General features: G+C 40.7%; 1 protein-coding gene across 1 annotated transcript in view; it reads left to right on the top strand.

The window, feature by feature from the left end:
• LOC138164910 (inaD-like protein) overlaps positions 1–17,193 on the top strand; it is a 337,451-nt gene that overhangs the window by 208,333 nt on the left and 111,925 nt on the right. The window contains exon 28 of the mRNA XM_069092869.1: positions 1,187–1,383. Coding sequence (XP_068948970.1) covers positions 1,187–1,383 — 197 coding nt within the window. The remainder of the gene's footprint in view (positions 1–1,186; positions 1,384–17,193) is intronic.

Raw genomic sequence — 17,193 nt, 5'->3', positions numbered from 1 at the left:
TATCTGTAGCGTTGTTTTGAAGCACGATAATAATTATTCATTTTGGCCCCAGAGGACACAGCCCAGTACAGTGGGTAGAAGCTTCAATGAGGCCAACTGTAGGTAACTTATAACTGTATAAAAGTACAGTCATGCCTTGGGGGTGGAGTGGGTTACCCGTCTTTATAAAGAGGCTGAATGACTACTGTTGGGTATGTTATATTAGGGAAACCTTGCAAGTAAAAATTAAGAGTCCATGGCCACTGGGTCCCTTCTAACCCTGAACTGTGATTCTATGACCCATTTTGCTGAGTGTTAGTGGTGAGTTGCCTAGGGCAGTTCTGTAGGCTAGATTACCCATGAGCACATGGTGTTGGGCTGGGTCTCTGCCCTCAAGCAACTGAGGCAGAATGAGGGCACCAAAAGCAGTTAGACACATTGCAAATGCTAAATTCTGGTAAATGTGAAAATGTGAAACTCAACATTTCATAGAGGGGAAAGATCACTATGGATTAGAATGATCAGAGATGGCTTCCCAGAGGAATTAGAGCTTGGGCTGAGCCTTGAATGCAAGATCCTTGGATCCGTTTCATGGGGAAGGGGTTCATTTGTTAGTACTGCTCTGAACATTGTATAGGTAGCTAGGTGGCTTAATGGGTAGGGCATTAGGCTTGAGGTCATCCTCAGGCATCCCTGAGCTCAGATCCTTTCCCTCAGCCTTGGGAACTGTGTGAGCCTGCACTTGTCAGTTCATTTTTGTCAGCCTCAATTTCCTTATCTGCAAAATGGGGTTAATAATGGAGCCTGCCTCCCGGGGTTATTATGAGGAATGCATGACATAATTTATATGAGCCATGTTGCAAACTTAAAACATGATATAAATTTTATTATTTTACTATTATTATTATTATTATTAAAATATTTCTTCTGAAGACTGCACATTACATGCTTTTTCCTGTCATCAGTATCATTGCTTTTTTTCTTCTTCTATCTTTGAAGTATGCGTAATATACCCTTTAGCTATGACATGCTTATTGGTCTTCTGAGATTGCTTTGTTTTATTTGCAAGAACGGACCCAGCCCGGAGATGCAGTCCTTATTTATCAAGGCTTACAGAAATACAAATCCAGAAAATCCAATAATGTACTGATTACTTCTGAGATACTAATGTCTAATTTAGTTTACTTTCCCTTTTTATTTTAAATAGAAAAAATCAGGCAAAGGTATGCAGATCTGCCTGGAGAACTGCATATTATTGAGCTGGAGAAGGAAAAGAATGGGCTTGGCCTCAGCCTTGCAGGGAACAAAGACCGATCTCGGATGAGCATCTTCGTTGTGGGGATTCACCCTGATGGACCTGCTGGCCGTGATGGGCGCGTGCACATTGGTGACGAGCTTTTAGAGGTAATGGTCACTGAAATTTCATGTTTGCTTTGGGTGTGGTTTGGTCAGTCAGTTTCAGTTGACACATCTGATCAGAGGATCATGCATTTTGAGCAGTTTTCTGGAAGAAAAGACAGAGTAATGTTTTTTAAACCTAAGCAAACCATCTTGCTTTTCTGTTTCCTTGAAAGGAATGGCAGTAGAGGTAAGCACCAACATAAATCTGCTTCTTGTTTTTATTTTTATTTTTTCGCCACTTCATAGTATTTTATTTTTTCTAGTTACATGTTAAGATAGATTTTTAAATGATGCTGGCTTAGGACTAAGAGCATTGCTCATGGAAAATTTCAGAAGCACCTTGAAAAAGCATCATTGAATAATGGAGGCAGAAGTTAGCTTGTTCTGAATGAATGCCAGTGGGCCAGGAGATTTGGGGCTAGGCTGAGTTCTTTTTGGTTTGGGTCATCTTATTGTTGGATCTTCCTGGGTTCCAGACTTGACAGTGAGGTATGACCTTATTACCATGGCTACTACAAAGCATATTCAATACTTGACTGATTTTAAGGGTTTTCAGAAGACCAGAGATAAATTTGGGAAAAATAGGCCAATCTTGGAGGAAAGAAACGTTAGCCCATGCAAGGAGCCTGGAGTGAGGAGCCCAAAGACTTGATTTCAAATCCCAGCCATACACTTTCCGATTTTCTGACATTTGGCAAGTATTTCAGTTCTTCAGGTCTCAATTTCCTCATCTGTAAAATGCAATGGTCAGGGGAGAGTATTAAATTCAATAAATATTTACAACTAGCACTGTGTTGGACTCACAAAGCTTAACATGAAACAATGCCTGCCCACCCCCATTTTATTGGGGACAAAACATGTAAAATGTAAAATGCATATAGAAGAAATACCACAGAACAGATAATCCCTAATAGCTAATATCCATCCATCTAATCATAGGGTTGATATAGATCTTTAAATGAGATATATTGTCTAAAGCATTTTGCAAACCCTATTATTCTTGGGGTTTTGTTTGTGTGTGTGTGTTTCCAGTTTTTTTTTGCAGGGGGGAAGGTAGGGCAATTGAGGTTAAGTGACTTGCCCAAGGTCACACGGCTAGTTTAGTTTTTAAGTGTCTGAGGCTGGATTTGAATTGAGGTCCTCCTGACTCCAGGGCTGGTGCTCTATTCGCTGCGCCACCTAGCTGCCCCCCCCCCCCCATTATTATCCAACCATTCCACTCATGTCCAACTCCTCATGACTCATTTTGGGGTTTTATTTGCAAAGATACTAGAGTGCTTTGTTATTTCCTTCTCCAGCTCATTTCGAGATGAGAAATTGAGGCAGACAGGGGTAAGTGACTTGCCCAGGGTCACATAGCTAGTAAGTGTCAGTGGCTGGATTTGAGTTCAGGAAGATGAGTCTTCCTGACTTCCAACCCAGTGCTCTGTGCCCTGTACCACCTAGCTGCCTCAGTTGTACTTTATAAATATCAGATACTTTTGTTGGTATAATTATTATTTATAATAGCCATTGGGGTATTCCACCAATCAGAAAAGGTTTTCTTGATTCTCCCAATCCAGCCTTCAGGACTACTGCAAGCGGGGAGGAATTTGTTGACCCCCTGCTCTTAAATATGGGACAAAAGGAACAGATCCCATGGCTCAGAAGGTGACATCTTGTTTTCCTGAGAATGCTGGTTCTATTTTATCCTCGTCCAGTGTCCCATCTTTCCATGACCCGTCAGACTTGGGCTCAGAATAGAATTCCCACTCCTACATCACTTGACAGTTGCAGAGTTGGTGTTGAAACCCAAGGTTTTCCAAGCCCAATTATGAATCCACCTTCACAACTTAGTCCCCTGGGCCCCCCAGATTCCCAGCTCCACAACTCCACAACTCCCTGCAGGATTTACTCTCTGAAGCCGTCACTGCCAAGAGGTCACTTCCTGACTGTCCAAAATGGTTTCTGCACAGCTTCCTCTTGTTTCTGTTTCCAATGCAGTGTTGTAGAGGCTTCTAAAAATACTGGAAACTAATGCATGTAGGACAATGTTTGGTTTAATTACTTTTCACAGAAACATCCTTCAAACAAACGCACGAAGAGAAAACAACAAGCATGCCATGTTAGCTTTTGTTTCTTCTTTACAAGAACACAATGAAATAGATTTTGTGTGCCCCATTTTGGTTTTGGATCCGCATAGAGTCTGGCACAGAGTTGGAGCTCAATCAGTACTTTCCAGCTGATTAATTGTGGTATATTGGTGGTCTCAGGTTCTCAAAAGTTCCAGGAGATCGCAAGCTCTGGACAGTCCTACTGAGAGGAAGGCTGTGACACCAGGCTCAGAGACACAGTCGCCACCTTTCAAGGTGACGCCAAACTAATTTTGGAAAGATTTGCCATCTTTTCAGCCACAGTGTAATCATTACATCATACCTTGAGAGCTGGAAGAGATCCCAAAGGCCATATAGTCCAACCTCCTCGTTCTCCAGATAACCAAACCAAAGACTAGGGACGTTATGTGACTTAGACTCAAAGGATCATGGACGTAAGTCTGAAGAGGCTTTAAGAAAACAGCTAGTTCAACCCTACTCTCTTCAAAAATGAAGAAACTGAGGCCCTGGAGGGTTAAGTGATCTGAAGATTACATTTTAGATATTTTGAGTCTGAGATTCCATTAGGGGATTTTCTGTGGGTGCTATCATTTGTGTATTTGTGCTCTTAATGAAATCATTGCTCACTGTGATTGGAAGATTCTTGAGGGCAAGGGACTGTTCATTTTTGTAGTTGTACCAGCAACGAGCATATTGCCAGGAAGGTAGTCATCAAAGAATAGAGCTTATTGGCTAGAATTTAGTAGAGGTTATAGGCATGAATTTTTTTGGAATTAAATTGGAAATGAAAGGCATGATTAACCCAAGCCACGTGTGAAAACTCCTTTCATTTTTAAACAATCATGCTCTGCCTTCTAGGCAGTAATGCTTTAGAATCTTCCAATATGCCTTCACCGGACACCTGAAAGGGACACCAAGATCTTTGGAGATCTTTTTAGCAAAAGGCAGATATTTCTGGAGCTTTCCTTGCTTGCCTGGCACTCTCTTCCCAGCAGTTTATAAACCTTGCAATTCTGAATCCCAGGGAGATCACTGCAAAAGCCCAGGACAGACAGGAACACGAGAGATCTCCAGCTCTAAATCTGGGCACAGCAACTCATCGCGAGTGATGTTCAGGTATCTTTTTTTTCCCTTCTGGGATGCTTAGGGTAAGACTAGAGTGATGAAACTGTTAATATTTGTTTCCTTCATCTTGGAAGCTGAATGAGGTCCTTTGGGCATTGTTGAGGATCTTAGAGCATCAGGGCTTTTGAACTAGAAGGAAGGAATATTCAAACCAATTTATGCCACCCTTGATCTTAAAGTGGTGGAAGCAGAGAGTAGGCCAGTTTAGGTGATCTGTCCAAGGTTCCCCCAAGTAGGATATGCAGGGACAGACTTTGTACTCAGGCCCTCAGACCTCCAAAGCTGCAGTTCTTTCCACTCTAGCATGAACACAGGAGTCTTTAGGATTGGCATGTTTAGAAGACATGGGGTCATGACTCTCGAGTTGGAAATGACCCTCCTGGCCCACCCTCTGCTACTTCCTTGGCATCTCCTCTTCCTCCTCTCTTCTTCCTGATCTTGGGCAGTCTCACTGTTTGTTAGCATCCCTCTCACAATTTAAAATTGGAAGGAGAGACAAGATTAGACACTGAAGTCAATTAATTTTGCCATCTTCTTGTCTTACTCATTAAGAGGATAGGCGGGGGAAGGGATTGAATCTGTTGGCTACAAGGAGGCTTCTGTGGCCGCCTTCCATTTAATTTCTCTCTGATAGCCCTCTTTCCTAATTAATATAATCCATCAAGGCTGTATAAAGTCCAAAATAGGCGTGATCTCTCTAGTGAGAGAACTTCTTATTTAATTCTTGATTTTTTTCTTCTCCATTAACTTTCTTTAAAAAAAAAAAAGAGAGAGAGAGAAATGTATTGATATATTTAGTTTTTTCACTGCCTGAAGTTCCCTCCGTATCACTCCTACTCTGCCTTCCCTGAGAGGCAGGCCAGGGAACAAAAGTTTGTTATTGTTGTTTTAAACAGAAAAGAGAAATAGGTAAAAAAAAAAAAAGTCAACCCAATGTGTGCAGTTTCACATCCGTGGCCCTCTCACGTCTGCATAGCAGAAGGGTTCCGGTTCCTCTTTGCTTTCAGGCCAAACTTTTTTTTATACTTTCAGAACCTTCCATTTTTCTTGCTTCATGACGCTTCTTACCTTTTATGTTGTGATACCCGCTGTGTATATTGTGTCCTTTGTTCTAATTCCTTCACTTCAGTGCATGTCAATTCTTACCATTCACATTCTTTATAACATGCTCCAGCATGGACCCAGGGCAAATTTAGGTGGCTCACTGGATAGAGCACAGCCCCTGGAGCCAGGAGGACATCGAGTTCAAATCTGACCTCAGAAATTTACTAACTGCATGACCCTGGACAAGTTACATTTCCTTGTAGTGCATCGGCTTCCTTAAGCGTAAAGTGGGAATGATAGTTCTTAATTCCTAGGGTTGTCGTAGGGATCAAATGAACTAATATTTATAAAGCACTTAGCATAATGTCTGGCATACAGTTAGGGCTATATAAATGTTATTGATGATGATGGTGATCATGGTGATGATGGGGATGATGATGGTGGTGGTGGTGATGATGATGTGATGGTGAAGATGATGGTGATGATGATGGTGGTGGTGGTGGTGGTGGTGGTGGTGTCTGGCATCAACCCTAGTGTGTCATTGTGGCATTATTATTGACCAGACAACAGAAAATTGGCTCAAAGAAGACTGGGTGAACTGATAGTCAGCAATGTTATGTGCTACTGAAGCCTGCCTTTTTAGCAGGACCTTCCTTCACTTAAAGTGAAAGGACTTGCCCACCAACTTTTAGAGTATGCTTCCCAAGGTACAGTGTGGCAGAAATTCTATCTTTGTGCACATACCTTTTCACCTTTCATTGTCAGCTTAATCCTATGGCAGCTGTTGAATAAATGCACATTCATCTTGGGAAACATCCTTGTCCATTTCCCCAAGAATTCTTGCTTTTTCAATCTGTGTGTATTTGAGGGGTGTAGGGATGGGGGAGGTATTTTGATTGTTTAGGCCTGAGTTGTTTTTAAACTTCCTCTCGGGGTGGCTAGGTGGCACAGTGAATAGGGCACCAACCCTGGAGTCAGGAGGACCTGAGTTCAAATCTGGCCTCAGACACAAAAACTAGGTGTGTGACCTTGGGCAAGTCACTTAACCCCAAAATTGCCCTCCAAAAAAAAAAAAGCAAAAAAGAAAACTTCCTCTCTCTCCCTTTCCTTCTTCCCCTAGGGTTTCATCAATGCCTTGGATTCTATTCCCCAATTCTGGGTAGAAGTTTTTCTCCATTTATTCAAGTCATTAATTCATATGTAATTTAAATAGAGAGCCCTTTATGGTAATGAGATGTCACATGGCTTGTGTGTCAGGCTATCAGAACTTGAACTCATGTCTGAATTCCTTCTCCAAAAGTTCGGTGTCCATCTATTGCCCCATACTCTGCCTTTTCTGATTCCTGAAACTTCAGGGGTCTCCTCCCTAAATGAACATTATTTTTTATATATCATCTGTGTCCACTGATAGGAGCTAAGCTCTGAGAAGAGAGGGACAGTGTCCCTTTTATCATTTTTATATCCCACTGCTTGGCACATAGTTGGTGTTTAATAAATGCTTGTTAGTCGCCAGCTCTCCATCAACTCTATTAGGCTACCTCTATAGGAAAGGTTTCCAATCTAGCATATTTCTACTTACAGAGGGAGTATGCCATGGAGAAGCTTGTCAGGGAGTAAAAGTAACACTTGGTAAATATATTATCCTATTAAAGGTTCTAATTTGTATTGTATTCCTTGTATGCACGTGTGGCAAACTTTAGTATTGATTTCTTTTCATATTGAATAGGGGATACAGAATGATTTATTAAATAAGATAAGTATATAGGCAGGTGTGTGACCCTGGACAAGTCACTTAACCCTGTTTGTCTCAGTTTCCTCATCTGTAAAATGCGCTGGAGAAGATGATAGCAAACCACTCCAGTGTGTTTACCAAGAAAAGCCTAAATGGGGTCATGGAGAAGTGTACACGACCAACACAAGTGAACAGCAACAGAAAGCCTCGGGGCCTGGCACATAGTAGGCGCTGTCCTCTTTCCCTTTCCTTAAAGATAAGAGGTACAGGGACTGAAAAAAACCATGTTCTTTTGGAAAAAAATGTGTGTGAACAGGAAAAGAAGCAGTTAGCACTTGTGATTTGTGCAGGGACCTCCCAGTGTGGAAATTTCTATTATAATACAGATGAAGAAATCCTCTGTAATTTATAAACTGAAAAAGTTAGTCCATTGAAAGTAAAATGATTGGGGGCGGAGTCAAGTTGGTGGAGTAGAAGCAGCTTCCACCTTCCCCAATCAATGTAAAAGGGAGACTCTAAACAAACGTTGGAGCTGCAGAACCCACAAAATGGCACAGAGAAGCTAGCCTCCCGCTGAGGACAGCCTGGCAGGAATCAGCCAGCACAGTGCTCTGGGAGCCAAGCCACCAGCCAGAGGGACTCCAGATCAGCAGCAGCCGTGGCCGTTTCCAGAATTATCAACATATAGATGCAAAGGACAAAGTGAGAGGTCAGTGCAGTCTGGACTTTGGGACCCAGTTAGTAGGAGTGTATGGCTTTTGCCTCCAGGGCAAGAAGCCGCTGATTGCCGTCACAGCCAGCCAGCGCCACATGGCAGCTTCAGCTCCTGGCCTGCAGAGTGTAGGGGGACCAAGCACCAGTCTGAGGGGTAATCACTCTTGCTTTAACCTGCTTGGATCTGGATTGCAGTCTAGGGTGGAGGTCCTGGGGTATGTGTCCAGCTTGCCAGAGTGTGTGGAGACCTCACAGAGGGCACCCATCTAATATCTTCAGCAGCTGAGAAAACCCCAGCGTTTAGGATGAAATCTCTCCTGTCTGGTGGCAGAGTCCTACTGTGGCAAAAAGCCCAGGGGTCAGGTGACTGAGGGGTGACATGACCAGGCAAAGGAGACAAAGCAGACAGAAGATTCCAACATTAGACTCCTATTTTGGGGACAAAAAGGAGCAAAGCATGGAACAGGAGGAAGATAGTGAAGTCAGAACTCCTGCACCAAAAGCTTCAAAGGAAAATACAAGCTGGTTACAGGCCATAGAGGACCTTAAGAAGAAGATAAGAGAAGTGGAGGAAAAATTGGGAAGAGAAATGAGTACAGTGCAAGAAAATTACAAAATGAGAGTCAACAGCCTGACTGAGGAAAATAACACCTTAAAAAACAGAATGACTCAACTGGCAAAAGAGGCTCAAAAAGGCAATGAGGAGAAGAATGCCTTAAAAAGCCGAATTTGCCAGATGGAAAAAGAATCTCAAAAGCTCACTGAGGAGAATTATTGCTTCAGAATTAGATTGGAGCAAATGGAAGCTAATAACTTTATGAGAAATCAAGATGCTGTTAGACAGACCCAAACAAATGAAAGAATAGAAGGCAATGTGAAATATCTCATGGGAAAAACCACTGATCTAGAAAATAGATCCAGGAGAGATAATTTAAAAATTATTGGACTACCTGAAAGTAATGATCAAAGTAAGAACCTAGAAATCATCCTCCAGGAAGTTCTCAAAGAAAACTGCCCTGATGTTTTAGAACCAGAGGGCAAAATAGAGGTTGAAAGAATCCACCGATCACCTCCTGAAAAAGATCCCAAAAAGACAACTCCTAGGAATGTTATAGCCAGGTTCCAGAATTCTCAAATTAAGGAGAGAATATTACAAGCAGCCAGGAAGAAACAATTTGAATATTGTGGAAACACAATCATGGATAACCCAGGATCTGGCAGCTTCTACACTGAGTGATCGAAGGGCTTGGAATGTGATATTCCAGAGGTCAAAGGAGCTGGGATTAAAACCAAGAATCACCTATCCAGCAAAACTGAGTATCATGTTTCAGGGGAAAATATGGTCATTCAGTGGAATAGAGGACTTTCAAGCATTCTTGCTGAAAAAACCAGAGTTGAATAGAAAATTTGGCATTCAGATACAAGAAGCAAGAGAAGCATGAGAAGGTAAACAGGGAAAAGAAATCATAAGGAACTTATCAAAGTTGAACTATTAACATTTCTACATGGAAAAATGATAATTGTAACTTATGAAACTTTTCTCAGTAGTTGAAGGGAATAGAAATATATATGTCTATATATGAGGGTATATGGACATATGAATACATATGTGAATGTGTGTATACATGTTTACAGGTATACATAGATAAAGGGCACAGGACCAATTTAATAGGAAGGGATGATACTTAAAAGGTGAAATTAAGAGGTGAGAGAGGAATATAATGAGAGGGGATGGGGAGAGACAGATTAGGGTATACTCTCATACAGAAGAGGCAAGGGAAAATGGTTACAATGGAGGGGAACAATAGAAAGGCAAAATGGATTGGGTCAACCTTATTCCCATTGAATTTGGCTTGGGGAGGGAATGAAATACACACTAAATAGGATATCTCACCCTCCAGGAGAGTAGGGGGGAAGGGGATGAGAGGGGGGATGATGGAAGGGAGGGCAGGCTGGGGGGGAGGGAAGTTAGAAGCACCCACTTTTGAAAAGGGATGGGATCAAAGCAGAGAATAGAACAAGTGGCAGGTGGGACAGGGGGGAGGGAAATATAGTCAGTGTTTTACAATATATCTACTATGTTATTGTTTTGCATTAGCCACACATGTACAACCCATACCGAACTGCTTATCTTCCCAGTAAGGGTGGGTGACAAGGGAGGAAGGGAATGAATCTGGAATTCAAAGTTTCAAAATCAAATACTCGTGTGTGTGTGTGTGTGTATACATACATACATATATATATATATACTATTATTAATACTATTTTACATGTAATTGGGAAATAAGATATACAGGCACTGGGGCATAGAGGTCCACTGGAAAAATCTAAAGGGGTATGGGAGAAAATATGGGAGAGAGCAGATTGGAGGAGGGGATATCCTGTGGGGCTGTTTTTTGGGGGGCTGTGGGTAGGGAAAAAAATGGGGAGAAAATTTGTAACTCAAAATCTGGCAGAAATTAATGATGTAAATCAGAAGTTAATAAAGCATTTGGAAAAAAATTTAAAAAAAAAAGAAAGTAAAATGATTTACCCATAGCCACTATGTGTAAAGGACAGGACATGAACCCAGTCCTTTCTGACTGTAAGACCAAAATTCTATCTTCCTTTATCTTGTTTCCTCTATATTGATCATCTCTAGTTTATGGAAGAGATAATAGATAGAAATATGGCCTGACTCTCCTGCAGTAGGAACACTCCCTCTTTATTAATGTGGTGTCAGGAATGGTATTCCCAAGTGACATGCCTAGGAAGCCTTCCTTTGGCTGTCAGAATGGATTCTTCCCGTGAAAGAACCATCAATGAGACCTGTCAGCCGATGGCCCATTCCATTTATATAAGAACCTACTTACACATTAAAACCCTAGAAGAGAATGTGATTAGAATTTCTGCTCTTTTCCCTCTTTTCCAGGACTTTGGGGGCTTTGAATCTATTTAAAATGTTATGACCATATAATTTCTATGTACTCATAAATGAGGATTGCTTGGGTAGATTGATTGTCTCATAACAATTAGATTCAAAAAACAGGCAAGCTTAGCAATGGTGCCCCCAAGTACTGCTTGGATTTAGTGTATGCCATTGGTAGGAGGTCTCCCAGGACCAGGAGTGGGGAATTATAGTGATGCTGCTTTCGCCTCTATTATTGGAGCTCATTAATTAAGAGACAAATTATATATTAACTTTTGATGATGGAGATAAAAGTGAGACTGATGTAGTGGGTAGAAATTGGCCTCTGAGAGTCAACAAAATATAGATTCAAGAACTAGATCTGACATATTCTGGAGGTATGACCTTAGGCAGATTGCTTAACCTCTAAGTGCCCCCAGGTAACGCTAACCAAATAGGCTGTAGAGAAAAGGCTGATCTGCTGCATTCTTGGAGTCTTCTCACCAGGCACTCAGGAAATCACAGGTCTGGTAACAAATCAATAATAACAGTAGCAGTAATTGCAGCATTTGATATCTAGAAAGACATGATCAGGTGGCTAGAATTATACACCAGAAGCTTGCTCTCTTTTATAAACTGGCTACAAATATGAATCCCCAAATACCCTTAAGAATTAACAAACTATTGTCATTGGAACAACGGAGACTTTCTTCTTCATCATTGTTCTCATCCCTAACCATTGCATTCTTCTTTCAAGTTTGCAAAAGGTTTTCTATGTATTAGTATATTTTATCAATGCATTGCTACTGATAAAATTGCTGTCAGCAAATGTCTGGACATAAAATTGATCCATACAAATTTTAGAACAGTGACTTGAATAGATTTCACCATACTTGCTCTGTAGACAATGTGGAATGAAAATTTTTCAAGTGGAGACTCCACAGAGGAAATTTTACTTGTGCATTAATAGAATGAGGTGCACACTGTTCCTTCTTCTACTGGTGTGGTCCTAAGGATGCTTTCCATGAATCTTCAGAAAATTATCTTACATATCATTACTTTTATTCAAATACAGATGTCATTTTATGAACCTTTGCAGCAGTCCACAGACATTTAATATGAAAGCATAATAGCAGGAGACTAACCAGTCCCCAGATCATTTCTGTCTTCACCCCTTCAAAAAGTAAGGAGATAATCATAATGATTGTCTAATAGTAACTTACCCTTTGCCGTATGTATCCTTCAAGTTGTCCTGAAAATGCTTTCAGTTAGCGTGCAGAGGGTTTCCCTCACATTCTAAGATATTTCTTCATTTTTTTGGGGGGAGGGAGGATTTCTAGTTTTATTCATCTGTGCAATAGTCCACAGTGAATGAAATATATTGGAATAGCATCAGGATAGTGACTTACCTCAGGACCTTTCTATCTGAATTCCATTGAAATGGGAAAATAAAATGACAATAACTGACCCCCTGCATAATAATTGCCTTTCTATGTTGTTTAAAAATTTGCACAAATTCTTACAGTCGTCCTCTTGTGCTGTGAGGTAGCTAGTGTAGCTGTAATTATTCTCAGCCCCAGTCCCCTCCATGTGCATTTATACGTCATTAAAATATAAGTTCCTTGAGGCCAGGGATTGCCCCATTTTGTCTTTGCGTCTTTGACACTTTGGAGAAGGAATCGGCCATCCATCCCTGTCCCAAATGGGATTGTGGAGAGTGGAACAAGACAGAAACAATTTGACAATAACCTTTTCTAACAACTAGTTTAATTCCTGTTACATAGTATGAATTTAATAAATACTTTTTGATTGATTTCTTTATTTCATTCCTTCATCCTCATTTTTTAGGTAAGAGGAAAATAAAGTTCCAGTTAAAGTGCTATTGTATGCCCCTAGTTGCATAACTCATCCCTTTTGGAGGTAGTATCTGTCTTTCTATCTGCAAGTCTGTTCTCCCAGTTTTCTGCTTCTTTTACTGACAAATACCACAAAGTGTGAGATACATCTCATTATTACTAACAAAGCCACTCAGGAGTGTTTACTTTGGTTGAATTCAGCTCAACTATACAATGAGCGAACTCATGATCTCTGAGCTCAGGGAAATGGTCAGAACCCCAGACAGCGATTTGTGCCCTAAATTAAAATCCCAGCTCCATGAATAAATTCATGGTAAGACCACAGAAAATCACTTCCTTTCTCTGAACTTCAGTTTGCACACTTCTTAAGTGAGGGCTTGGAGAATCTCTAATGTCCTTTATGATTTAAGGTTTTATGTGGTGATCCACTCTGGATGCCCATGCAACGTAGTCCAGTGACATCAGAAAACCTCTCATACAACAGACCCTGAGGCAGCATGGCACAGCTGAAAGAACCCTGCATCTGTAGTCAGAGAATATGGATTCAAATCTTTCCTGCACAACTTTGAACAAGTCACTTAAAATTTCTGGGCCTCGGTTTCCCGATTTGTAAAATGAGGTAACTTCTGATGTCCCTTCATTCTCTAGGTCTGTGTTCCTCTGATGGGCTAGAGTGAAGGGGCCACTGTTGTTCTTGTTCATATGGATTTTCTCCATTTAGGTTTGGGGTAATATGGACTCATCCCCAGGGGTGTGATGTTTTTGGCCTCAGTAGCTCTCGCATTGTAGAAGTAACTGCAATCTATCCATGGCTGGTGGCTGGGAAAGTAGGGACCACTGAGGAGATAGCGTAAAAGAGAAAGAGGTATCCTGATTAAGTCACAGGGCTTTTACCCACATCCAGCCGACCGCTGACGTCCCTGGTCCTCAGCTTCTTCCTCCTTTAAGTGACGAGGCTCCACGGTCCCTTCCAGTTCTTGATTTACTATCCTGTGACACATCACTTCACTTCTCTGGCCTCAGCTTCCTCCTCCGTAAAATGGGCCTCTCAGGTCTCATCAGACTCTAGATCTGGGGTCTATGAAATAAGGTATTTATCCCTTCCAACTCTGACTTCCGGTGGGTCTCTTCATACTCACTTCTTAGATGTGGACACCTGTCATGCTCCTGGAATGACATCTGAGAGTTAATCAGTGATTGAAGCAGGTTGGCTTGCTGCCAAAATGTACACTGTTAAGGAAGGAGCCAATGTAGAGGCCAGATCTCGTATGTTTTCATCAGACACACTTTGATCCCCTGTATTATTCTTGTGTGTGGTTCTCTACCATGGCAATGTTTTGATAAAAAGACTCTCGTATTTTGTGATTAAGAATAATCCTCCTATGAATATTCTTCTGTAGATATCTACCTGTAGATAGATAGATTAATCTTCTATAGATAGATGCACTTTGAGAAGGACCTGGATAATTATGGAATCTCAACACGATGGAATATTACTATGCCGTAAGAAATTGCAAATAGTAAAAATTCAGGAAAACATGGGAAGACTTTTAAAAACTCCGATTCCATTTCTGAGCACCACAGTTTGAGAAATACAAGAGGCTACAAAGTGTCCCACTGAGGGCAAACTCAACGACAAAAGGCCTTGAGTATGTGTCTTACTTAGGAGAATTAGTTGATGGATTGATTTGAGCATTTTTAGCCTGGAGAAGAAAAGACTCAGGAGGAGAGGAAAGCCATCTTGGAGCATCTAAAAGACTGTCATGTGTAAAAGGTCTTAGAGTTGGTCTCTTTAGACTCAGAAGGTAAAATTTTGGAACATGGAATTAGAGAGTATCCAATTTAGACTTAATAGAAACTTTCTGATGATTTGGGCTGTCAGGAAGGGGAATGGGCTGCCTTGGGGAGGTAATGACAGCACCATTCAGTGTTTTCAGGTAAAGACTGGGCAATTGCTTCTCAGTTACGTTGTCATAGAGAATTCTTTTGCAGGCATGGGTTGGACTAGTTGGCCACATAAGTCCCTTCCCCCTCCCTGATTCTGTAACATGATGTAGAGTACAGAAAACAGAACCGGCAAAATTTTAAATATATCCTCTCTCTACAACTATGTGAAATTTTAATAGTGAACAAAATAAAATATGGGAAAAACACAGGGGTATATAAGGACTCCAACAGAAACCAAAGCAATCTTCATTTTAATTGACTGTATTTGGGGTCTGGAAGACCTGCTTTCAAGTCCCATCTTAGAAACATTCTGCCCTTTTGATCCTTGTTCCAAAGTAATTTGCCAAATTATTTTTTCCAAAATACTTGTTCCAAAATAAATTGCCAGAGTAACTTGAAATTAAGGATTAATGTCTCTTGGCCAGCTTCTCTCTTAAAATATAGATTCCCTTCTGTAGTGGTGAAGTCATCAGTCCTTCTCCCTTAGTTACAGTTTACTTCTTTTAAGTCCCTAGTTTAGAGCTAAATGGGAATTTTGCTTGGATGAGGAAGAGGGACAAGTGTGGAGCCCTTTAAGAGAGATTTAGGTTACATGACAGTGTGGCAGGAAATGGGAGAGAGCTGTGGAGAAAGACCTGAGAGGGCAAGATAATCTGTCTTTGTCATAGTCATTTTGTCAAAGTCTCTTGGTGGCAGCTTCTCCGGGGTCAGTTAAAACCAACTTTCTTGCTGTGAGGTACGCCGTGTTTGGTGTAAACCAATGGTGTCCAAAATTGGGACCCTTAGTATGACCCAAAGGTGATAAAGAAATTGGAAGTGGAGATAATGGCACAAATCCATTGCACCGTGAAATAATCATGAGGTTTGTCTCCAATACAGCCACATCTACCCTTTACTCATGATCCACTCTATGCCTCCCATAGCTGTACAAGCTTTCCATGCTGTACATTATGTCCTCAAGGCAATTCTAACCTAACCACAACCCAATTACCCACAGCAAAATGTAGGTAGGCACCATTGAGAAAAGTCTACCCACCTCTTCACAGAAGAATATCTACTCCACACTCCGTTCCCAGTCCCCTTCTGTGTGATACAGATGTTGGATAAGGAGCTCTTAGAGAACTTGGAATCTTAATTTTTCCTTCTTCCTGTCATGTTACCAGATGGAATAATTTTCCTCTTGTCACAATCTTTCACTGTCTCAGTTTCTCCTATGAGATGAGATTGGGGAAATCGTCATCATGACAGTTTTATGTTTTATATAAAGAGTGGAATTTTGGTGAAAGAATGTAGAATCAGGAATCAGTGTTTCAATTTCTACCAATTAATTATGCAAATTTACATACATGAGATTAACTATCTAATCCTCTCTTTTTCAACTATAGAATGTGCTCAATCCTAATAGGTCCTTTTCTACCCCACAGGAGTAGTATAAAAATGTCAAAAAATAAAAAGGGTCCAAACATTTTCAGAGATCTTTTTGGCAGTAGAAAACATAATAAATTTCCCAGTTATTTTTAGTGCTTTGTATGTATAGGTATTTAAAAAATGTATGAAAAGTCAACAAAGTATATTAATAACATCATAATAATAATATTAATAACAAGATACTCAACTTTAGTTGTAAAGAGATTCTATTTTTTCATGAACTTCAATGCCATCTTGTAGGAGGTGGTAGAAGGCCAGATACCGTGTTTGTATGAGATACCTTCTCTTTTTAGAAGTTGTTTTTTAATACCTCTTCCCATTATAGTCATTTCCCATTATACTATCTCTGTACTGAATCCTGACTTGTAAGAAAGAAAACATTAAGCAAAATTACCCGTTACAGCAACCCCATGTTACATCATGTCCCACTTTCTGAACCCATGGTCCACTCTCCAACTCTATGGAGCCAAAGGACGTGTGTGTTTTTGTTGGGTCATTATCACCAATCAGAATAGCATTGTCTTTCGATTGAGACACTTTATGGAACTTGTTCTAGATATAAATGAGCACAATGCTATTGACATGTCAGGGATTCGTTTTATAATTGTTTCTGGATAAGTTCTTGCTTTGGGGGAAAGAGACATAGATTTGGATGAAGCAGTCTGGATCTCTGTGTGACCTAGTTCTCTCCCATATTACCTAGATGGCCTTTTTTATGTTCTCTTGGCCTCTGTTTCCAAATCTGTCAAATGACAGCAACAACTATAACAATCGTATTTCTATAGTACTTTGAGGTTTACATAAATCTCATTACATCCTCCCAACAGCCCTTTGAAGCAGGTACAATGGGTATTATTGTTATTTCCATTTTTCAGGTGAGGAAATAGTCTGAGAGAGGTCACTGACCTATCTGAAGTCATATATTATAGGTACTGTCTGAGGCAGGATTTTAATTTTAATCCTCTCCTCTCCCCTCCCCTCCCCTCC

The sequence above is a fragment of the Petaurus breviceps genome, unplaced genomic scaffold (assembly GCF_028583685.1).
Source record: "Petaurus breviceps papuanus isolate PSGF00001 unplaced genomic scaffold, PetGlider_PUasm1.0 207, whole genome shotgun sequence".
Classification (NCBI taxonomy): Eukaryota; Metazoa; Chordata; class Mammalia; order Diprotodontia; family Petauridae; genus Petaurus; species Petaurus breviceps.
The sequence above is the reverse complement of the archived record's forward strand: the minus strand, read 5'-3'. Positions and strand labels throughout refer to the sequence as shown.